The sequence below is a fragment of the Uloborus diversus genome, chromosome 4, assembly GCF_026930045.1.
Source record: "Uloborus diversus isolate 005 chromosome 4, Udiv.v.3.1, whole genome shotgun sequence".
In the NCBI taxonomy this organism is placed as follows: Eukaryota; Metazoa; Arthropoda; class Arachnida; order Araneae; family Uloboridae; genus Uloborus; species Uloborus diversus.
In genome coordinates this window covers 192242949-192267684 of record NC_072734.1, presented here as the reverse complement: position 1 = coordinate 192267684, position 24736 = coordinate 192242949, and the positions used below count along the sequence as shown (strand labels likewise).

Here is a 24736-nt window from a genome sequence, read left to right as displayed (position 1 = left end):
ACTCAACACGGAGCACATCACTTCAATTATTTTTCCATGCAGAATAGTATTTTGATTATACTTAATGGTTTACAGTGCTACATTAGCTAAGTAAAACACGAAATAGGTTCGTAGCTAAACAAGCCTACCTTTCCCCGATACCAAAATCAAATTTGTAAAGTTTAGCTATCTCTCACTCTCTTCCTTTTGACTTAATTCCCAAATTATAACAAAGATACCCTTCAGAAAGATTAAAAGTATAATCTCAAATCAAAGTGAATATTCTTCTTTTATATCAAAAAAAAATAAAAAAATAAAAAAAAATAAAAATAATTTGAATTTTGACATCTTGAATTCAAATTATGTTTTTCGCAAACACGAGTGTGTGTTTGTAGGCGTGTGTGTTTGTGTGTACGAGTTATGTGTATGTGTGTGTATGAATGTGTGTGGGGGGGTATGTGTATGTGTGTGTAGGCATATGTGTTAGTGTCTGTGTGCATGCATGAATGTGTGGGTAGTTGTGCGTGTGTGTAAGTGTTTGTGTGTGTGTGTGTATGTATGTGCGCGTGTGTGTGCGTGTGTATGTATGTGCGCGTGTGTGTGCGCGTGTGTGTGTGTGTAGTTGTGTATGTATGCGCGTGTGTGTAGGACATGGATGCAACCTGGAGACGGCTTTCGCTATAGGAGCAGCATCGTGACGAGCCAGCCGGTCCACGGTGATGGTGCGGAGGGTGGCGGTGGGAAAAATCAGCGTAACGCCAAAAACAGTCAAATGAGAACAATAAGCAATCGTGATTGCTCAAAAAAAAGAAGAAGAAAAGAAAACCATCAGTTTCTGTATACACGATACCAGATTCATTCTCTTAAACTGTTGGCGTTACATATTAGTATACTCTTAAATTTAATGTTTTTAATTCCTGCTTATTATAATTTCAAGTTCCAGGGAAAATATTACTGCAAATATAACCAACGTCAAATTTACACATTCAAAATTATTCCTACTGAATTGAAAAAAAAGAAAGAAAAAAAAATCTGCTGAGACCGGAGGCGGATATTCAGATTTTTTTAAAGTCAGCTCAGAATTTGGTGCAACTCAACTAATAAAATAAATCTTGTTGTTGGAATTCCTATAGAAGAATTGAAAACTGCATTTGCCCCTATTTCTCTTCACTCTTCGCACTGTAAAATAGGACTAATAAGAGGCTCTCCTCTTTGCTTGGGAGGAAGGCTTCTATTTCTCTGTGTAAAATGGCAATTTATTTCACGCAATTCCGAAAATCTCGGGTCTTTATAGAGCAGAAAGAAAATACCTTGATGAAAACTCTCTGGCAGAGGTGAGACGTATAATTTGTGTCTCAAATCACACCTCTTTCTTCGTTGAGATTTTATTACAGGAATTTCCGGTCATTATTAGGGTTGCCAGGCGAAAATTTAGGACCCGCTTGTTGAAATTAGCCGTAAATAGCCAAAACTATTATCTGCAGAAAACTACTCCCGAAGTCCCTTTCATATATGTTGGAAATCTTTAGTTGCAATCTTTATCTTTACTAATAATAAAGCTGAATGTCCCTCTGTCTGTCCGGATCTCTGTCTGTCAGGATCTCTGTGACGCGCATAGCGCCTAGACCGTTCGGCCGATTTTCAGGAAATTTGGTACAAAGTTAGTTTGTACCATGCACCTCGAAGCGATTTTTCGAAAATTCGATGTGGTTCTTTTTCCAATCCAATTTTAAGAACAAAAATACCGTAAGATGGACGAGTAAATCACGAAATTATCATAACGTGGAACCGTAACATGGGTACAAGCCAATTGGCGAGAAAATTCACCATACATTATTTGTAAATATACAGGCGAACCAAAAGACCTTTTAGTTTTCTATTACGGGCAAAGCCGTGCGGGTGGCACTAGTTATAAATATAGGTGTTCCTCGTATAACATGGTTACTTCTTTCCGTGCTGTATCGAAACCGTGTTATCCGAGACTTAGAAATAATGTGAATCAAGGGTTTGATCCCGTGTTATATCGAAACCAAGTTTCAAAAAAAAAAAAAAAAATTTGAATTTTTGGCATCTTGAATTCAAATTATGTTTTTCGCAATCACGAGCGTGTGCGTGTATGAACGCGTGTGTGTGTTTGCGTAGGCGCATGTGTGTGGGTGCGCGTGTGTGTATGTATGCATGTGTGTGCGTGTTGTGTATTCAGTGCTGTGTGTGTAGGCGTTCGTGTGTGTGTGTGTGTGTGTGTGTGTGTATGTAGGCATATGTGTTTGTGTCTGTGTGCAGGCATGAGTGCGTAGGCGTCTGTGTGTAGGCGTGTGTGTGTGTGTGTAGGATATGGACGCAACCTGGAGACGGCTTTCGCTAGAGGAGCAGCATCGTGAGACCGGTCGACGTAACGGTGGTGCTGGCAGAGGATGCTGGCGGGAAAATAAAATGATAGGAATTCAAAACAGTCAAATGAGAAAAATAAGCAATCGTGATTGCTCAAAAAACGAAGTAAAATTTTATTACAGTTATCAAACATCAACAGAATGTATTAAACAGAAATAAAATTCCATCTTTTTTAAACATAACTCCCGTGTTATATCAAAACCATGAATCTCGAAATTCAAGTTTCGTACCGTGTAATATCGAAACCGTGTTGTACAAGTAGTACCATGTTGTACGAGGAACGCCTTTTATATATATATAAGGTGTTATTTACAATGCTTTTACGTACAAGACTCATTGATTCGATATTTAAAGGTTTTTCAAAGTTTATTCTTTAAACAATTACTTTAATATTGTTTTCGGACAGTCTGATCAATAAATTTTGCATTTCTTAGTTGTTCATCATGCTATGTATGATTAAGCAAAATGTCGGGGAATGTGGGGCAAAATGTCATAGGTAACTCATTTCTCTCAAAATTAACCAATTAAAAATGTTTTGGAAATGACAGTATATAGAGAAAGAATAAAGTATTTTATACAAAACTTTAATTGAAACATTATTTTTCTCTTTTTGCAGTAACTTTGTACATTTGAAAAGAAGTCGGAAAAATTGCGATTTTTTTTTTGTTGAGAAAAGCGAATAATAAACTATTTTTTCAACGAAATATTTACTATCTGATCATTAACATTTTTTTAAAATCAAATTAATATGAACAGCTGAAATAATTTATGAGCAAATAAATAAATTGGTGGAAAAATGAAGAGATAAGTAAGTAAATTAATTTATTAATAAATGAGAATTAAAAATATTAAATGAATAAAATAGTGTAGGAATTAAGAAAAAATGTAAATGAATGAATAAATAAAAGAATTTTTGAATGAAGAAATACAAATTAATTAATTAGTATATGAATACATTAGTGATTTAATAGATAATGTAATAAATCAACGGAATGAACTATTTCACTTTGTCCCGTATGCACTGGACAAAGCATTTTAAAAAGTAATAAGTTTAATATTAATTAAGTACAACTTCTGAAAATTTGTTCAAAATTTGAGGTCCCCAGTAACATTTTACTCAAAATTAGATCAGTGTTTGAATTGAGTTCAGCCTAGAATTTTTGACAAATTCGAAGCGCTTATTATCTCCTGTTGTAATGGTGTTGTTTCCTTCAGTTAAAAAGTACTACCTTTAGTCACTGGAATTGATAGAATAAGCAAAATCATAATAAGAATAATAATAACATGGAGCTAGAAAAAACTTTCATTTTCCCAACGCTTCATTATAAATTAATTTTTAAAATGTCCGATTTTGAAAATAGGACGCGGTCTTTTGTCTTTATGACGTCTCATTGATGTACTTTGGCGCATCTGTCTACCGCGATTACACGTTATGATAATCAAGAAGCGAATTAAATAGTGCACTCTACGTTTGCTCTCAACCATATCGTTGTTAGTACACGTGAGTAAAGAAGCGAATTAAATATTGTGCTCTGTGAATGGCATTTCATCATTTGTGATGTCATCGGCAGAAGAGTAAACAGTGAAAGCGCACCGATTAACATAATTTTTTAAAAATATTAAACTTAGTCAAATTATTTAAAAAATGGTCTGATCCTATGTTTTTAAGCATGCTCCTTTAGAAAAAAAAAACTTCTAAAATTCCGGAAACGACCCCATTGAGGGGAAAAACCTCTTTTTTAATGACGTAGAATGTTTAGAAATGTGGGAAATCTTTCACCCTCTTAATAGGCAATTGATGTGAAATTTTAACTTAAAAAACTAATTACCAAAAAAATTCATTCGAAATTTTTTTTAAACTAGTATGTTGTGGCCATCACGAAACTTTCTTCTATATCTTTCTTATAATTCTGATCCCTCCCCATGCTTAACGAGGAAACAATATTCCAAACGAAAACAAAATTACACATGCAAAAACTTGACGACCATCCCAATGTCTGAATTATTGTAAAAGCAAAGCAAAGAGCGAAAATTGAAAGTTATTTTAAAAGCCTTGCTTGAATTAATTACAAATATTTCATTTGTTAACAAACATAAGATGGCAACAGTTAAAAATTTTAAATCATTGAGATAATATTTCCGATCATTTCCATTCAATTAAAATCACGAGAAATACGCAGACGACAATCTATTACGATTTATCTTTCCTATTGTTGCATTAATAAAAATATTTTATTCAAAAAAAAAAAAAAAATCAACACCTCTTGGAGCGATTGGCGTCAAAATAGAACCAAAGCCTGTTTACATATGGATTCACATATATTCCAAATTTCAACCAGAACGTAGCATTACTTCTTGAGATAGGGCACTCACAATGGAAAAAAAGAACGGGCGATTGCGCTACCCCCTTTTTAGCTGTTGACACCAAAATAAAATCAGCTCTTATACCCACTAAGGGCTACTTGCCGATAAATTTTTCTTTCATTCCGTTCATTATTTCTTGAGATACAGCAGTCACAATTGACGACGAAAAACGTTCTATAGCTCAACCCCCGTTTGAGTTATTGACACCAAAATTGAATCAGCACCTGTTCCTGTTACTGGCAACATATGGACCAAATTTTGGTTGATTCCGCCAGTTACTTCCTGAGGAATAGCAAACACGCGTAACTCAAAAAACGTCCCATTGCTCCACCCCCCTTGGAGGAATTCGCGCCAAAAACCAATGGGCACAAGTTCACATAGGGGCACATATGTGTACCAAATTTCGTTCGATTTCATGCGGTAGTTTTTGCTGTAGAGCGGCCACAAAAAACTGGTCACACACAGACGTGAAACACACACATACACACACACACACATACACACACACAGACAGACAGACATTTTCCAAAAATAGTCGAAATGGACTCAGCACACCTCAAAACGTTCGAATCCGTCAAAATTCGAAATTCGAAAATTTGCACGAATCCAATACTTTCTTCTATATATTAGATATAGAAGAAAGTAAAAAATCAACACCTCTTGGAGCGATCGGCGTCAAAATTGAATTAAAGCCTGTTTACGTATGGATTTACATATATTCAAAATTTCAACCAGAACGTAGCATTACTTCTTGAGATAGGGCACTCACAATGGAAAAAAATGAACAGGCGATTGCGCTACCCCCTTTTTAGCTGTTGACACCAAAATAAAATCAGTTCTTATACCCACTAAGGGCTACTTGCCGATAAATTTTTCTTTCATTCCGTTCATTATTTCTTGAGATACAGCAGTCCCAATTGACGACAAAAAAAACGTTCTATAGCTCAACCCCCGTTTGAGCTATTGACACCAAAATTGAATCAGCACCTGTTCCTGTTAGGGGCAATATATGGACCAAATTTTGCTTGATTCCGCCAGTTACTTCCTGAGGAATAGCAAGCACGCGTAACTCAAAAAACGTCCCATTGCTCCACCTCCCTTGGAGGAATTCGCGCCAAAAACCAATGGCACAAGTTCACATAGGGGCACATATGTGTACCAAATTTCGTTCAATATCATGCGGTAGTTTTTGCTGTAGAGCGGCCACAAAAAACTGGTCACACACAGACGTGACACACATACACACACACACAGACAGACATTTTCCAAAAATAGTCGAAATGGACTCAGCACACCTCAAAACGTTCGAATCCGTCAAAATTCGAAATTCGAAAATTTGCACGAATCCAATACTTCCTTCTATATATTAGATATAGAAGAAAGTAAAAAAGAGGTAAAAACGCCACGAGATGCAGACAACCGGCCCTAACTGCAAAGGCAGTTTTGCTTCAAATCCCCCTCCCCCCCTGAATATGACCCCCCTCCTCTTTGGCGAGAATCCCTGATTTTACAAACTCGTCAGCAATGTTTAATCGGGTGACGGATAAACGAATACTCCGCCTATACGAATGAAACCTCCCGGAACGCAAATTTTCCCCATAGACGCAATGTTAAAAAATCCTTTCCCCGGATAATCGAATAAGCTTTCGCAAATATTTTTGCTGAGAAAATGTTTGAATAAATTAGAAATAAATTAAGTAAGAACAATTATTGACTTAAAAAAAAATTTTGAAAAAAAAATAGAACCGACTTCAAAATTGCTCTAAAAAGTGAAAAATAATTTTATTCTTTAAACACCATCGCTAATGCTTTTAAACATAATTTTTGAAGTTGGAGCAAAAACAAAACGTAAAATCCAGTGTAACCATACTTCGTTCATATTTTTTTTTCAGAAAAGTATCCAAAGTTACGAACGAAACATTTATATCGCTATTCAAATATGCTGTCATCAATGCATAATGTATGTGATAGTGAAGGAACTGGGCCTGGTTAAATTTATAGTTGTATTTGAGTTATGGTTGTGAATGCTATCGTTTTTGCGCCAACTTCAAAAATTATGTTTAAAAGCATTATCGATGGTGTTTAAAGAATAAAATTATTTTTCACTTTTTAGAGCAATTTTGAAGTCGGTTCTATTTTTTTTTCAAAATTTTTTTATTTCATTCTTTTTAGTGTAAATGTAGGTATTTCAGAAATAGTAAGAATTTACCATCACGAAACTTCACATTTTTTTCTTAAAAATGCTCCATACTAAAAAAAACAAACTATTGACACGCATTAAACTTTAAGCGATTGGCACTAAAAACTTATCTTTGTTCCTCTCTGGAAATCATGCGTAGTTAATTTAATTATAACCATTTAAGTATTGCGTTTTTCCTAACTAATTTACATTTCACAGCATCTAAGTTGCTCATGATGCAATTCTGTATTTTCTTACTTAGCCCCGATCATCTGTTATCGGCATAGATGATAGCGATAAAAATACTACAGAGTAGTTGAGGCAAACCTAATGGTAGCATTGTGATGGCTAAGCAGATCCTAATCACTGCATCACCTCGCTTCCAGGTTAGGTTTACCCCTACTATGGCGCAATAGCACTGAAGAAAGGAAGATTTTGTAATTCACATAGAGTTACTATAAATCAGCAGGGTTACTAAAATAAAATTATTTACGCCAAAAATGAGACGACAGCGCCAGATTTCCCATTATCGAAATATCACTTGAAGAAGTTTGATGCTTGCTTCAGAGAAGCCTTCATTCAAAATTATCATTACAATTACTAGTAATGTTACTGTTATATGGCACCAAACTTTTATAACAATGAGTTTCATATTGTCGCGTAGATGAAGATAGCGAAGACAATGTGAAAGCCAAATGAAGCGAATACTCGTTAGTCTCAACTCGAGATCTTTATTCAGAACCACGAATGAACGTTACATCTGCTTATATACAACTTGAGAAAGTGATGGAACTTTCCAGACTTGGAAAGATACAGAAATTAATACAACATTCGAGAAAATACGGGAAACAGTAGAAACGAAAATTTAGTAAAATTCACTTTGTCCTAGTCGGGATTTGAACCCGGGTCGCTCGTGTGGGAAGCGAGAGTTCTACCACTGAGCCACCGTTATCCACAGATGAAAAGTGCGAACTTTGCTACAATATCACTTTAATCATTTAATAGGGAAATTGCATAGAATTTACGGTTTTTTGCCCATAACTTTTTTTCTAAAGAACAAAAATGGTCAAACAAAGTAATGGGACCTAAGTTGAGCCATCCCCTATCCATTAAAAAAAGAATCATCAAAATCGGTTCACTAGGTGAGACGCTATGAGTGGACAAAAAAAAAAAAAAACATACATACGGTATGAACTGATAACCGCCTCCTTTTTGAAGTCGGTTAAAAATATAAAATAATATTTTTCGCCGACAACGGGCGAGAAAAATAACATTCATAGTCCATACAAGCATTTGCAGTATTCTACTAAATTTCTTTTGCCTTTGTCATCACCAAAAAAAAAAGAAAAGAAAAAGATAACGCAGTCAATTATTAACTTAAATAACGCGATGAAATGTACACATTTTAGATGATAATAAAGTGATAAATATTAAATGTGTACAACACGGTAGACGAGGAGGGGAAAAATGGAGTCAATTCCACTATTATGGAATTTAGAAAAAAAAAAGAAAGTACTAAAAAAAGGTGTCATAACAGATTTCAAAACTGAAGTTGGAAGTTACTTTTTTTAATTTTAATACGCTACTTGTAATGTACATACTAATTATTAAACTATTTTGCTGTTTATTTAACTTATTTCAATAACATTTTGCCAATAACATTAATTATTTCCTTTGTATAGCTATTGATGTATTATTATTACGTTTTAAGAGAAATTTTGTCAATTTAGAAAGGGAAAGAAAATTTCCCCACTTAATCAAATAAAATTTCTTGGAACGGATGATCTTCGATTAAGCGGGACCGTATATAAGAAACCCAGGACAACATTAGAAATTATTTTTAGTACCAAAAAATTGCAAACATTTTGTTGACTCCGAATATGTTTTTTGTTTTTTCATTTCCGGTTTAAAAAAAAAATGGGAAAAAAATTATTAATAAAAATTGACATGCTATTTCTCGTAGATTTAAAAACATTACGAAAGTTGGGATTGATTGACAGAATCAAAATAAAGTGAATTCAAAGTGGAAAAGGTCTTACTGCAAAATAATGGTTGTTTGTGTGGATTTTTTAAAAAAACTTTTGGGTCTAAAGTTTCATTTCCATTAAAATAATTTTTTTTTGGAAACTAAAAATAAAAAATTTGAAGTACAGTATTTCGTACCCGAAAGAAAGAGTTGAAAATTATTTAATTTTTGATGTTTTTTTTTTTTTTTTGACTTTTATTTTTATTTCATTTCTAAAGTTATAAGCTTTTATGTTATGTTTAGCATCGGGGGAAAAACCCCACGAGTTCCATCCCCCCCCCCCACCTGAAATAAAAGAAAAAGAGCTCTAAACTACATTATTTTTATCTCCATTCACTCTGATGGTGTGAAAATGTCCGAGTTCTTAAATGAACGGACATGACGTTTTCAGTTACCATAGGCCACTCAGTCCGATTCACTTCACTCCGAGTTAATCCGTACCTGAAATTAATATGGCAACAAAAACAATATCCGTTCATTTGGAAAGTTAGTGGAACCGATTACATTGGCTGAAATCACACCGAGTGAATTGAGACCCTGGATTCGCTAGAACACGGGGTCTCTAACTTTTTTTGCTTCAGGGCCACATTGTACATTTTTGGAGGCAAACAATCCAACACTATTTCAGTTCAGATGGTTCAGTTATTTTCGGTCAAATGAGGGAAAAAGAACAGGTAAGCGACTAACCCCCAGAAATTTTTTTAAACTGAAGTCCCAAAAATGCTATTTTAAACTATCTTAGGTGATACATGAAATACACCGCCAGCTCAGTCATTTCCCTGGCTAATGGGCGATAATTTACGGAATATATCTTAGATGACTTCTCCTTTAGGGAGAGGCAGTTTCCCCTACCTGCCCTCCTCTGGCTACGATCAAGCTTAGTAGTGGTTTTGGATTTTTATTTTTGCTTAGTTTTCTTCTAAAATGCTTAAGAGGAAAGATATTATCAAATTAAAGTATATATGTTTTGAGTTTGCAAGCTTCCCGCGGGCCGGGTAAAATCTGCCAGCGGGCCGTAGGTAGAAGAGCCTCCCTGTGCTAGAACATCGAGGATCCGTCTTTCGGGAAGACGGATGGACAAACTGTCAATTAAATGCTAAGAGTACTAATGAAGCTTGTTCCTTCCTCCCCCTTGGATGTGCCGTGGGTCAAAATGTCTCCTTTGATCAATCGTCTTTCCAGTCCGAATGAATGGATGGAGTCAGTCGGGGATGCTTCAGGGGGGACGAGAATCGGTTCGAGTTATGATGACACTCATTAACTGCTCATTAAACGTATTTTTGAACACCAAGAATGATTTTTCACTTGAAAATAACTGTATTTCAAAAAAGGTTTCCCGACCCCCTGTTGAAAATACTTGACAAGGATAAAGATTATCTTACACAGAAAAGTTCATTCCGAAATAATGGTTACTCATTTTCATTAATATTAGGAAGCGAAAATGATAAAGAATATCTGAATTGAAAATAATGTATTTTTTTTCTGAAACCATTGGGGCAATTAGTTCGTGACTATGATAAAACGAGTAAAATGAATGGCAATAATTTTTTATGTAGAAAATTTACGAGCACGAAATATATATATATATATATATATATATATATATATATATATATATATATATATATATATATATATATATATATATATATATATATATATATATATAATATATTCACAATTACAAAATGCTTTTCCAAACTTATCTCTTATTATTATTTTTTAAATATACAGGATGTCCGAAAAGTCCTTGACACATTTAAAAAATTCATAGAAAACCAACAAATTGTCGTATGAATTTGCGGTTTGCACCATAATACTTCACAGGTTCAAAAGTTTTTATGATAGGGGGGGAAAAAGAAAAGGGGGAGGGAAGAAGAGAAAAAAAAGCATTTCGCAGCCAGGGTGTCAGTATAATGATATACTTGTATTTCTTCGTTTAGTAATTTTTATTCTTTTTTGCGTTTTCCCATGTCAACAAAAACAATTTAAAAGTAACTTTTAAATCGTTTTTATTGACATCGGAAAATGCAAAAAGGAATGAAAATTACTAAACGATGCACTACGAGCATAGCATATACTGACACCCTGTCTGCGAAATGCCTTTTGTCTTCTTCTCTTCCCCCCCCCCTTTTTTTGAGCAATCACGATTGCTTATTGTTCTCACTTGACTGTTTTTGGCGTTCCTATGAATTTATTTTCCCACCAGCACCCTCTGCCAGCACCACCGTCGCGTCGACGGGTCTCACGATGCTGCTCCTCTTGCAAAAACCGTCTCCAGGTTGCGTCCATGTCCTACACACATACTTATGCCTGCGCACAGACACAAACACACACTCCTACACACACACATACACTTATGCCTGCACACAGATACAAACACATATGCCTACATACTGTAACGGATTCGGTGCGACTTCCACTTTCTTGAAATGAAAACACAGTTCTTGATAAAAACACAGGAAATTTATTTACACTATGTACAGGAAAGATCGCCAACAACTGCTAAATTATTCATCAGCAATTATCACACAACACCGTAAACTCAACGTTTACACACGTATTTACTTCCAAATACGAAAACAACACAGCGAAATGCCTCGCTATAAACAGAGCTAATACACACTCACAGTTCGAAATCTGAATCGAAACTCCGCCTGTTTATCCATCGCTAACGGCTTATATAGACACCGAAAAGAAATTTCTCAAATATTCCACACGCTTCTGTAAAGTAGTAGACCGTTATCAAATTTTATCAATGAACAAAAAGGAAATAGGGGTCGTATACTTTAGCCGAATGAAAAAGGGGTTGTATATTCATTACGGGAAACTATTTACAGGTTACGTTACTACAATAACTACTATTTACAGGATTTGTAACAATACACACACACACGAGCGTACACCACACAGCACTGCATACACAACACGCACCCACACACATGCGCCTACACAAATACACACGCGCATTCATACACGCACACGTTCGTGATTGCGGAAAACATAATTTGAATTCAAGATGCCAAAAATTCAAATGAATTTTTTGAGCAATCACGATTGCTTATTGTTCTCATTTGACTGTTTTGATGTCCTAAGCCGGGGTGATTGTGGTCCGGTATTTTACCGAATTTCCGGTATTTTCGAACGTATTTCCGGTACTTTCATGTCTGAAAATACCGGAATTATGTTCTTTTGTCGTTATGCTTTTATCTCCCTACCTCCGCAATTTATTTTAAATTATATAATACTCACCAAATATACCTGCAAGAGCCTTAAGATGGACAAATGTCAAGATAATTTGTATAACACCAGCTCAAAAGTAACTTTGTAATCCATTAAAAATTTAATTAAATGTGCACGCAATATTTTGACTCAGAACTATTTAAAACTATGGCAAAGGTGCACTTAAGTAATAAGGGCCAAAGATTACCCCCCCCCCCCGTTCTCGCTTTGAAACTTTCAGGTATTTTTTGATGAATTCACAATCACCCCTGGTCCTATCATTTTATTTTCCCACCGCCACCCTCCGCACCATCACCGTCGACCGGGTCCTCACGATGCTGCTCCTCTAGCGAAAGCCGTCTCCAGGTTGCATCCATGTCCTACACACACGCGCATACATACACAACTACACACACGCGCATACATACACAACTACACACACGCACACATACACAAACACAACCACAACCACACATACACCTACACGCACATACACACACACAAACAAATACACACACGCATGCTTACAGACACCCACACATACACAAAAACATACACACACACATACACACAACTACCCACACATTCATGCCTGCACACAGACACAAACACACATGCCTACACACGCATACACATAGCCCCTACAAACAAACACACACGTCTACATACACACACTCGTGATTGCGAAAAACATAATTTGAATTCAAGATGTCAAAATTCAAATTGATTTTTCTTTTTTTTATTTATTTATTTTTTTCGATGTCATAAAAACTCTTGAACCTGTGAAGTATTATGGTGCAAACCGCAAATTAATACGACAATTTATTGTTTTTCTATGATTTTTTTAAATGTGTCAAGGACTTTTCGGACATCCTGTATTTCTCCATCTACAATCATTATAGATGCTTATTATTAAACTAAATACATTCAAAGTAATGCTAATTCAGTTACAGTTCAAGCAAGCCCGTCATTTCAAATCTATGCAGACGGGGGAGGGGGGGGGGGCAAATGGTACATGCTCAATATTTATAATGACAAAGCCGCGTTTATAAATGTGGGCGTGGTTTTGTAAATCATATGCAAATAAATTAACTTTTCAAAGTCGGGGGGGGGGGGGCGGGAGAAATTCACCCCCTTAAATGACGGGCTTGAGTTTGATTTTTGTTTTCTAACCGTACATTACAACAATGAAAGTCGGGGTTTGTATTCCTAATCAGATAATCATTTTTCTTCTTGCTATCTCATAGTTAAAAAATGAGCGTATGTACCTATCTATGTATGTCCAAGTTACCCCTCCCGAACGTCAATGAACTGACCATCGAACCAAGTATCGATGGATTCCTAATTTTTCCGTCTTTATGTTTGGCTATTTAACATAATCCTACTATAATAATTAGCGGAGATACAGTCGTGTCCCGACTTACGCGAGGGATGCGTTCCAAGACTCCTCGCATAAGTCGAAATTTCGCGTTGTGGAAAAATATATGTATACAATTTTTTTAAGCATACCAAACTCTTTTAGACTTTTAAAAACACCTCTCAATATGCTTTAAAGCATTCCTCAACTATACACTACAGTTTTTTACATAAAGAACTAAACTTTTACTGAGTTTAAAAAATAAAAAAAACTGTTTTATTCAAGATGAAATACTTTAAGATGCACAAAATGAATGTTCAACGGGAGAGAATGACATAAAATAAAACAAACACCGTACGCACAGTATGTAAAGTAATAGTAAAATGCTGCACTATAGTAGTACTGTACGATAGATACAGTAACATATTTATGAGTTAAATAATGAAGATTTTGGTGATTTATGCTCTATGATCAGATCGTTATTCTTACGTTATACATTTCTAAATACGGTTGCTTCGCCTTTTCTTTTATAACGTTTCAATCTGTGGCAACAGATCCTCTTCCTGATCTCTTAAATCCATAATACAAGAGCAGCTTCCATTCTCATAATATTTACTTTGCTAGACTGCTCTGCAAGCTTAAATATTGAAAATAAATTCTGGACCTTTACAAATATCTTGTTTTGACTTTTAATTGTACGCATGGAGGATTCAATCATATTTATTGTCGCAGAGCGTCGACGTTTTGTAGTTAAAGCATCTCGAGAATCTTTTTTATTAATCAGAAACTTTCATTTCTTCCTATCTTCACAAAGTTTACATGAAAATACCACCAAGATACCAGTATATTTCATCAACTTCAATATTTAGAATGAAAAAAATAAATAAATTAAGGATGCTGAATGGTTATTTGGTGCACTAACAACTCGATGCGTAGACTAGTTTGATGTGGGAACTTTCGCTCTCAGTGATGCTTAAAGGGATGTAATAACATTCACGCAATCAATATTTAGTCGTCAATAACGAAGCCGATACTTCCTTCTAAAAAATTCGTGTTGTAAACGAAGAATTCGCGTTAACTCTAAAATTCGTAACTCGTGAAAAATTCGCGTTATAGCCATTTCGCGTAAGTTGAATCGCGTTGTAGCAGGAGTCGACTGTATCAATTAAAAACTATATGAATTAGGATACTTATATTTCGATATAAAATTCCTATTTTTCGAAGGCTTTCCTCCATTCAAATTATTATTTAGTGCTTCACTTTCCGTAACAATGCTTTTGTTAAAATTTGTAGCGTGAAGAAAGTCATTAAATAAAAAATCTATTGCCATTTTCCCCCCTCAAATTCTGACTTTTGTTTTAAAGGCTTTTCCTGTAATCGGGAATTTAAAATGTTACCTTTTTGGTTATTTTTATGCAATCTGCCGCAAAATTTTACTGTTTTTTTTTTTTTTTTTTTTTTTTTTTGTTCAAGCCTGATTGTTAAACACGCGTCACTTGACGTAAAACTTTTATTTTCGAGGTAGACCGTGCAAAACCGGGCGACGCTGCTAGTATTATAAAAATCTAAAAAGGGGTGTCGCAGTAACCGATGAAATCGTTGAAACTTTCTATGACGTAAGGCAAATCGCACTGAATTTCACAATCGACGGTTAAAATTTCAAGAACACGCTGGCATGTATCGAATTTGCAATAAATGACGAATTTGTTGCTATAATTAATTTTGCATCAATAAAATCAGTTGCGTTTAAAGGAGAGAATTTTGACGTCTGAGATTTCGCTACGATCGTCTAATGTTATATCAACTGTCTACAGTGGCGCACACAGGAATTTTTCAAAGGGGGGGGGGGGCTGCCCAAAAGCGAAGGTCCACCATACTCATATAATACTCCATTACGTACATGAACATATTTTGATTTTATCAATTATTGGGCAAAAAACATTTTTAAAAAATTGAATAATTAATTAGTATTAGTTATTAAAATTATTTTATTTATAACACACTTAAAATACCAGAATTCTCTCATAATTAAAAATACAGTTCGATTTGGGAAGGAAGAGGGAAAATGATACTCTTGGAATTATTTTACGTACTTCATACATAGGATTATACGCAGTGGCCTCATTATGGGGGGTGGGCAGGGGGCCGGTCCGCCCCGGGTGTCACCCGTCAGAAGGGTGACACCCTAAGTGGAATTGCAAGATTTTGAAAAATATGAAGCTAAAATGCATTTTTAAGCTCACAAATTTGAAAAGTTTCCGGGGGGGTTAACCCCCGGATCCCCCAGTTTTATCTGATTTTTCTACATTAGCAGACTTAAAAATTCGTTGTAACACAAATGTAGTTTCTCAATTGCATGAATTTCATGTTTACATTTTTTTCTTTTGTGTTTGAAGGGAGGGGAGGGGGGTGACACTACAAATTACCCCGTGTGCCACCCATGCTAGGTACGCCACTGATTACAGTCAATCAAAAAAAATTCAAGGGCGATGTGGGAGGGGTTCGGACCCCCTGTACCCTCCCCTTGTATGCGCTACTGACTGCCTAGCATCTTCAGGCAATGTGTGAATACGAGAAAAAAAAAATCAGAGTTCTTTGTTCTTTTACTGTCTGACCACGGATTGTATGGAAAGACAAATATCCATTTTACAGCCGGAAATGGACGAATCTATTATTTTTTTTAGCAATGCCAGCTTTTACAGAAGCAGAGTCTCATTCAAATAAGCGGAATACCGGCATCAAATTTTTACTTTTCCCCCTCATTCAGATAGATTCGTCTTATCTGGACGTTTGAAAATTCCATACAATCCGTGGTTGGACAGTACAGCAAACTGCTTTTCATTTCGCCTGATAGTATTTCACACATGCAATTCAATACTGTCAGAAGAGATTTTTGATTTTTAATTTCTGATTTCAACGCGGTTTTGAACTGGCTGTACGATTTGTGTCATTATTGTGTGAATGGTCAAGATCTCTCAACCTTTATAAATGAAAAATTATTACATAAGCTTTGTGCAACAATAAGATTAAAGTGAAAAATCTACGTAAATAAAGCACGAATTCTGAAGAAAATACATCATATAGCTATTTCAAGGCTACAATGGAGCCTCTTTCAAGTGCAAAAAGCTCACAAAGAGAAACAAAGGTCGTGAGAGAACTTACAACAACAGACGTTTCTCTAGTCAATGATTTTTCCAGCACTCCATTTTTTCATGATATTTGGAAGCAATTTTTAAATTTTTTTTTTTCGATTATCTTTGTTGTTTCTCACTCTTTTTGTCTCCTGGCCTCTGACTGGTTGTCTCTCCTCCTTGCTCTGACAACGGGGTTGACCTGTCGATAGCTGATTGGTTGCTTGATGTCTTGTGTCCCGTTTTCCTGGCCCTCTTTGGTATAAATACCGGTTTCCACGTTGTTGTTGTCAGTTTAGCAAATAACCTTCTTAGAAATATATTGTAAAATACAATCCTAATTTGTAAATAAAGTAAGAACAAATTGCTTACCCATTAGGCTGGTTTGCTGTTGTTCTTCGCTAAAGAATAACTAAATTCCGTGGGTGTTGAATGATATGGACGTACAGAAATACTCCTAATATGGAAGAGAGCACATGTATTTTAATAGTCTCACAAAACAATGTACATCTTTCTACAAACATATTTACAAAAACTAACATTTTCATTATAACACTTCATGCCCGACACTCACAGTTCTGTTTGTCTATGTCCTATTTAGTCTCTAGTCACAAGAGTTCTTTTTACTATGAGTCTATTTCGGGCCCTCTGCCGCCGTCGTAATAGTCAGTTCTCTCGCGACCTTTGTTTGTGTTGGTGAGCTTTTTGCACTGATGAAGAGGCTCCATTGTAGCCCCCAAATAGCTATATGCTGTATTTTCTTACGAATTTGTGCGTTATTTACGTTAATTTTTCACTTTAATAACCCTTTATAGTTTGCCAATTCTAAGTTTTTCTCTCCCTTCTAGGTAGTCGAGAGGCGGCCTACGTGTACGGCATCACGTCAGCCGGCGTGACGTTCGTGATGACGCAATCCTGCAGCCGGGGCAACGTGAGCGACTGCGGCTGCGAGCGGAGCCAGCCCCAGGGCGGAGCCGGATGGAAGTGGGGCGGATGCAGCGTCGACGTCCGGCAGGGAATCCGGCTATCCAGGAAGTTCGTCGACGCCAGGGAAGTCGAGAGGGACGCCAGGTCCCTCATGAACCTGCACAACAACCAGGCCGGACGAAAGGTAACCAACCGCTCTTTCATGTGCGAGAAATTTAATTTAACCTAGAGTACCCGAGCCCTCGATCGTAGTTTAAGTAGCGACACTAGTGTGGTTCAAAAACACATGCAAAAAAAAAAAATGTTTCTCCTATATAACAGGACGCCCCTGAATATTTTTAGACTTGTGGATAGTAATACACATACTGGAAGAACTTGAGCTTCCTGTTTCAACTGAAAGAGGGTGCTCAACCCCCCCCCTCCCCCCGAACTTCACATGTATGGAGAGGGGGGGGGGTTAAAAAATACATTGATCTAAAATACCAATGCTACATATTATAATACACACCGGTAGTATGCATATATATGGCAATAAAATAATTACTTACAAAAAAACTGCTGGAGAAATTAAATGTTCCTGAATTTTTTGCATTTTCTATGCTACGGCTAATGTTAAATGGAGGGGTCATTGAGTACCCTCTTAACATTTGAATAAGAATCTAAAACTTTTACAGCATAATACTATCAGCAAGTCTAAAAATAATAGGGGGTGTCCTGGACGTTATCAGAAAAAAAGTTTTTTTGAACCACCCTAAGCTACATGTCTGCCATTTTGGAGCTAAACGCTACTTTCTTTCTATATGTTTACTATGATAAAGTAGCGTGTTTTGCTTCTTAATTATGGTTTCTAATTTATCTTATTGGTATAAATAATATTTTTCACAATGAGTCAAGAGCATATGGGGTAGAGTGAAATTGTTCATCTTATTTACTCATTCAATCAATTACTAAATCACTTACGTATATCTTACTGATTTACGTTCATTTATTCAATAATTCACTTAATGCATTCATTCACATTTTTTCTTACTCATTTACTATTTTATTCGCTCATTTATTTTTCCTTGTGAATTAATTAACTTATTTTTTATTAGTTTATTGTTTCATTATCTTTTCATTTATTTAATTATCTTTTTATTTGCTCATAATATTTTTTACAATCGAATAAAAAATATTTTATTTGAAAAAATTTCATTTTCACTTTGCCCCATGAAAAATATAAGTGAAAAATTTCCACTTTTTTTTTGAAGGCCCAGTTTTACTGCCAAAAATTAAAAATTTTGTTTCAATGCAAGTTTTATTATAAAATACAATGTTCTTTCTTTGTATATTGTAATTTTTAAAACAAATTTTCAACTTATTCATTTTTTAAAATGTCCGTCACCTTAACCATTTCACTTTGCTCCACATTCCCCTACATAAAGAAAGAATAATGTATTTTGTGTCGAAACTTGCGTTTTTATTTTTGTCACTAAGTTTGCTCCTTCAAAAAAAAAGGAAATTTTCGCTTTTGTTTTATTGGGCAAAGTTTAAAATAGAATATTTTTCCAATGAAATATTCTTTATTTGACTACTAAAAATATTTCTGATCAAAATGAGTAAATAAAATGATTAATGAATAAATGAATAGATAGTCTTACTACTATTATATATGCGAAAGTTTGTCTGTATGGATGTATGGATGTTTGTTACTCTTTCACGCAAAAACTACAGAACGGATTTTGATGAAACTTGACAATAATATAGCTTATGCATCAGAATAACACATAGGATAGTTTTCTTCCCGTTATGGGGGGCAAAACCCCCTTAAGGGGCAATAAAACACAATTTTCGTATAAATTCTCTAATATGGGGATGAAAAAATACTTGCACATATTTACATTATATGTCCATCGAAAGCTCTGATTTTTCTGCTGAAGATGGCACCTGTTCGAAATTTCTAAGTAGAATAAAAAACGAGGTATGAGCTTTTTAGTTCCATGTTCGAAGGCTTTCCTCAACTCAATACAGTATTTAGTGTATCATCTCAACTCCCTGTCGATAGCGACAATTGCTGTATTGTTGACTTTCTTTGCTTTTCGTGACTGTTCAAGGCTTTTCTCAAGTCAAATCTTGAAGTAAGGTTTCTGCACAAGATTGGCAAATACTACATGGATTTGGCTGATTATTTTCCATTTTAATGCAACATTAAGGCAATTAATGCGTTTTTTTTTTAATTTATTTGTGTTGACTGGGTATTTAATCGATCAGCAGGACTCTAGCCAAACTTTTTTTTTTTGGAATCATTTCAATAGCTAAGGTATTTGGCAATTTTTTCAACTGTCGCTGTTTGTGGAGCTAAAGAGTACGCAATACTGTTTCTCGGTTTTTCACCATGTGTAAAAATTCCACCAAGTTAATTTTGGTAAAAAGATCACTAAGTACTATGAGGTATTGAAGTTAAAATTTATCCGCCAAATTAGTGAAACAACATTCTTAAATAACATTAAAGCTACTATTAAAATGTAAATTAATCCACCAAATTCATTTTTTATCTCCAGTCTCACCAAGCGATTACGATAGTGCATTGGCGAAAATTTTTATGAAACTTCTCATTTTCTTTTTGGTGTGTGTATTTTTAATTAAATGCACTTACCGTATCTAAAATCCCCTATAAAGCAACTGCTCAAGTATATCCGTAATTAGAAAGTGTACACTTTTTATTCAGCATTTCACGACTTATCACACACTAGTTAATTTGAAATTTTAAAGTACTGAGTAATATATGTTTGACAAATTCCTTGACACTTGAGTCGAAAAGTTCACTTTCAACTTCATGGAGAGAAAAAAATACTGTGTCATTTGCGACCTGCTGCATAAGGTATGTTTTTAGTTTCCAGGCCATGTAAAGCATTTGAAAAAGTAAACTTTAAGGGAGATAATTATCGCTTTTTGCATCAGAATCGCTATTCATTGGTTGCCCTCTCGCACCTCAAAAATGGCTGATTCTAAGAAAAATCTTTTTTTGCTTCCGACAATATGGAAATAACATTTGGGAAACGATCTAATATTTCCTAACTCAAATTAACAAAAAAAAAATGCCTGTTGAAAAAATTCGTTAATTCGGGGTTTATTATTCGGTAAATAGGGGTTTTTGCCCTCATTTTAGTTGGGGAAAAAGACAAATGAGCTGAATCACGAAATTCGTTAATTCGGGGTTTATTATTCGGTAAATAGGGGCTTTTGCCCTCATTTCAGTTGGAGAAAAAGAAAAATTCGCTAAATCGCGAAATTCGTTAAATAATGGTTCGTTAAATCGGGGTCCGACTGTATTTCATTATTTCGCGTTTCCTCACATTCCCCTACTTTCTGCTATAGCTTTGAAGACTTCATTTCAAAACGGTCATAACGTTGAAACAACTTACGCATGTTACATACTGAGCAATAAAGTGTCTTTATCAGCACTTAGCAACAATTTAGTGATCGTTCTATTACAAATGTGTTTAATTACGGCGTCATTTAGGATCTAGAGCGTAGGTGCCCTAGAATAAAAAGTCAGAACTAATAGTGCGGCTTCTTTATGAGTGGCAGAAATCAATGCGAAGCACTTATCGTAAAAAGAATCTTTGTCAGTACCCACGCGCCGTTGTTATAATAAAATCATGGGTCCATTAGTGGACGCTATTAAAATTAATAAGTGCTTTTTGAATGGAAATAAATGAGCCCATTGTTTGAGAAATACTCAAGAAAACACTTTAGTTTCATGTACGAAACGTTTCATAACACTTAAATGAAATCAGTTTCAGAGAGCTTTTCGGTTCACAAAGAACTTCCTCAACCTTTTCCCACCCACGTAGGGTCAGTTACCGCAAAGGGGAACATAGTTTCAATAGCAAAGTAAGAAATAACGTTAAAAAGCAAATTGCAGAGTACTGCAGACAAGTGTTTCGATGTTACAAGGAACGCCTTTTTCAATGCAAAAGAAATGAGCCTATATATATGAAAAGACGTCGGACAAAAGCCGAGAGCCAGATAATAAAACAGTTTATAAAAATAGCGGATCAATCAAACACCATTGAGAAAATTAAACCGATAAAGAACCAATAGGAAAGCAAACAAGAGGCAAGAGCTCTCTCACAGGTACGATGAAACAGAAAGAAAGAATTCAATTGGACACAAATTAAGCCACAAATCTGAAACAGAAAAAAAGAATTCAACTGGACAAAGATTAAGCCACAAATCTAAAGCAAAAAGAAAAAGTCAATAACTGTGATGCGCAAGGAAAGAAAAGGCTGAATGAAAAAAGAAAAAAACACCAGGAAATGAAACAAACAAAAACAAAAATTTTCAGAAAAGGAAAAAAATAAAGATAGGTGGAAGTAAAGGGAGAATGTCAACTGCACGACCAAAAGTGAAAAAATAAACCAAGCAAGATGGATAAAAATGAATGGAAACTAAAAATATGCAAAATGGAAAAATGGATGGGGAAAAGACATTGTTAAAGATATTGGAGCCAGACAGTGGAGAAATGCGGAACTGTTTTAAGATCACTAAGTTAGTTAACAGTTTCGTTAACAGTTACAATGTTTCAACTCGAGAAGTACCGAATACCATATTTTGCCAAAAGCCGAATATTCGGTTGAAATTCCAACAGAGTATGAATACCGAATTTTGAATTTGTAAGGGATCTTTCAATAAGAGCGGGTAAACGTTGAAATGAAATAAAAGAAGCTGTGTAGGAATTATTAACGAAATTCTTTCTTTAGATGAGCTAATATTTATTCCATTCTCTTTTGAATCCCTATTAAATGCTGCGCTAGTTATTCGAGAGTTTTTTTTAACTTTGTATAAGTAGAAAAGAGTTCATCTCTTGGTGTTAATTTCGATCACATTTCCCTCTCCGCTTTGGAAATATGGATAATGTTTCTCTATTTTGTTTTAAATTATGGCTCACAGTTGCAATACTAACGCCAACTACCTTTGAAATCTCTCTATATTCGTTAGGAAAGAGTAACAATCTTTGTACGCTTTCGCGGTATCACACCCATCGCTGACGAAGTAAAACCTAAACTGAGATCATAGCTGCAGCTTTTATCTTCGGAAATTCCTTCACATGAGCTCTCAGAACCCCTCTGATTGGTGTAAATTGATGTCAGGTAAAGGATTTATTCATCCCATAAATAATTTTTACAAATTTTAGTTTAATTGGTGAAGAATACTTGGAATAATATTTACATTAACGAAAAAAGTATTTTGTTTCAATTAATTTGCACAAGGGTGTATATGAAAATTTAGGGTGACGTTTCGTGATGGTAATATTATTCTATTTCTAAAATACATTTACACTAAAAAGAATAAAATAACAGATTTAAAAAAAAAAAAAAAACTACTAAGCACTTTTTATAATGTAATCAAAAGAATAAAATGACTTTTCTGGGTCAGAAAGGACAATATTTAAGTATTCTTGTAGTTTTCAATTATTTGAAGTAAATGACTCCACAAACTAGGAAAAGTGCGGCTCAAGTTTTTTCAAACCAGACTTTCCCAGAAAAATATGCATGTTTCAACACTCAAATTATGACAGAAAATTAGATAACGTAAACAAATTCTCTACCTGAATTGAGTCGCACTTTTCCTCGTTTGTGGAGTCATTTTCTTGAAATAATTGGAAACTACTAGAATACTTAATTATTGTCCTTTCTGACCCAGAAAAGTTATTTTATCCCTTTGAGTGCATTATGAAAAGTGCTTAGTATTTTTGAGCTATCACGATTGCTTATTGTTCTCATTTGACTGTTTTTGGCGTGCTATCATTTTATTTTCCCGCCAGCACCCTCTGCAGCACCACCGTCGAACGGCTCCTCACGATGCTGCTCCTATAGCGAAAGCCATCTCCAGGTTGCGTCAATATCCTACACTTACACGAATACATACACTCACCTACACACACACATACATGCACGTACACACAAACACATACACACCCACACATTCATGCCTGTACAGAGACACAAACACATATGCCTACACACACACCCCGCACCCACGCACACAAACACTCATACACTCAACTACCAACACTCATGCTTGCACACATACACAAACACACATGCCAACACACAAATATCCCCTACACACAAACACACATACCCCCACAAACAAACATACATACCCCCCCCCCCCCTCCCACACACAAGCACACACGCCTACATACACACACACACTCGTGATTGCGAAAAACATAATTTGAATTCAAGATGACAAAATGAAAATTAATTTTTTTTTAATTCTGTTATTGACACCAATGGAAAAATGCATGATTTTTTTTTTAATTTAAGCCTGATTGTTGAATATACGCCACTTGGCACAATTTTTATTTTCAAGGTAAACCGGGCAACGCAGCTAGTTATAACTTTCTCTCTCTAACCCAGTAATACTTCTCCATCTTCCAGGCTGTGAAACACAACTTGAAGACGGAGTGCAAATGCCACGGCGTGTCCGGCTCTTGCACCATGAAGACCTGTTGGAAGACGCTGCCCTCTTTCGGCCAGATCGGAGACTACCTTATGCGGGCGTACAGGAAGTCCCGGCGAGTGGCACCCCACTGGGTGGGGCGCCGTCCCACGCACCTGCGCCCCGTCAAGGGGCGCCGCAAGGTGCGCCCCAGGGACCTCGTCTACCTGGAGGACTCTCCCAACTACTGCGAGCCGGATCCGGAGCGGGGTTCCCTGGGTACCGCGGGCAGGGAGTGCAACCGGACTTCGCCGGACGTCGGCGGCTGCGAGGTCCTGTGCTGCGGGCGGGGTTACAACACGCACCAGTACGTGCGGACTTGGCAGTGCAACTGCAAGTTTCACTGGTGCTGCTATGTGAACTGTGATGCGTGCAAAGAAAGGACGGAAAACTACGTCTGCAAGTGACGTTTGGACTGGTTAGGCTAAAATGGATCCTTGTTCAGATTGTGATTCTTTTCAACATCTTGCTCATCGGCGATAATAGTGGCCCCCGTCTTTTTTTTTTTTATCTATCTCATTTGGTCTTCTGGAAACTTGAATTTTATTAAAGACCTGACGGTCGTTATTTCAACCCTCATTCTCAGAAGGTACACTGCCCATCTCATCTCATTAAGTTTTATTACTGCACAATCAGAAAAGTTAGGAAAAAAACATGAAATGTGAAGT

General features: G+C 35.8%; 1 protein-coding gene across 1 annotated transcript in view; it reads left to right on the top strand.

The window, feature by feature from the left end:
- The window catches only part of LOC129221075 (protein Wnt-7a-like), a 48877-nt gene extending 24402 nt beyond the window's left edge, over nt 1–24475 (top strand). The window contains exons 2-3 of the mRNA XM_054855512.1: nt 17498–17760; nt 24008–24475. Coding sequence (XP_054711487.1) covers nt 17498–17760; nt 24008–24475 — 731 coding nt within the window. The remainder of the gene's footprint in view (nt 1–17497; nt 17761–24007) is intronic.
- The last annotated feature ends 261 nt before the right edge of the window (nt 24476–24736 follow it).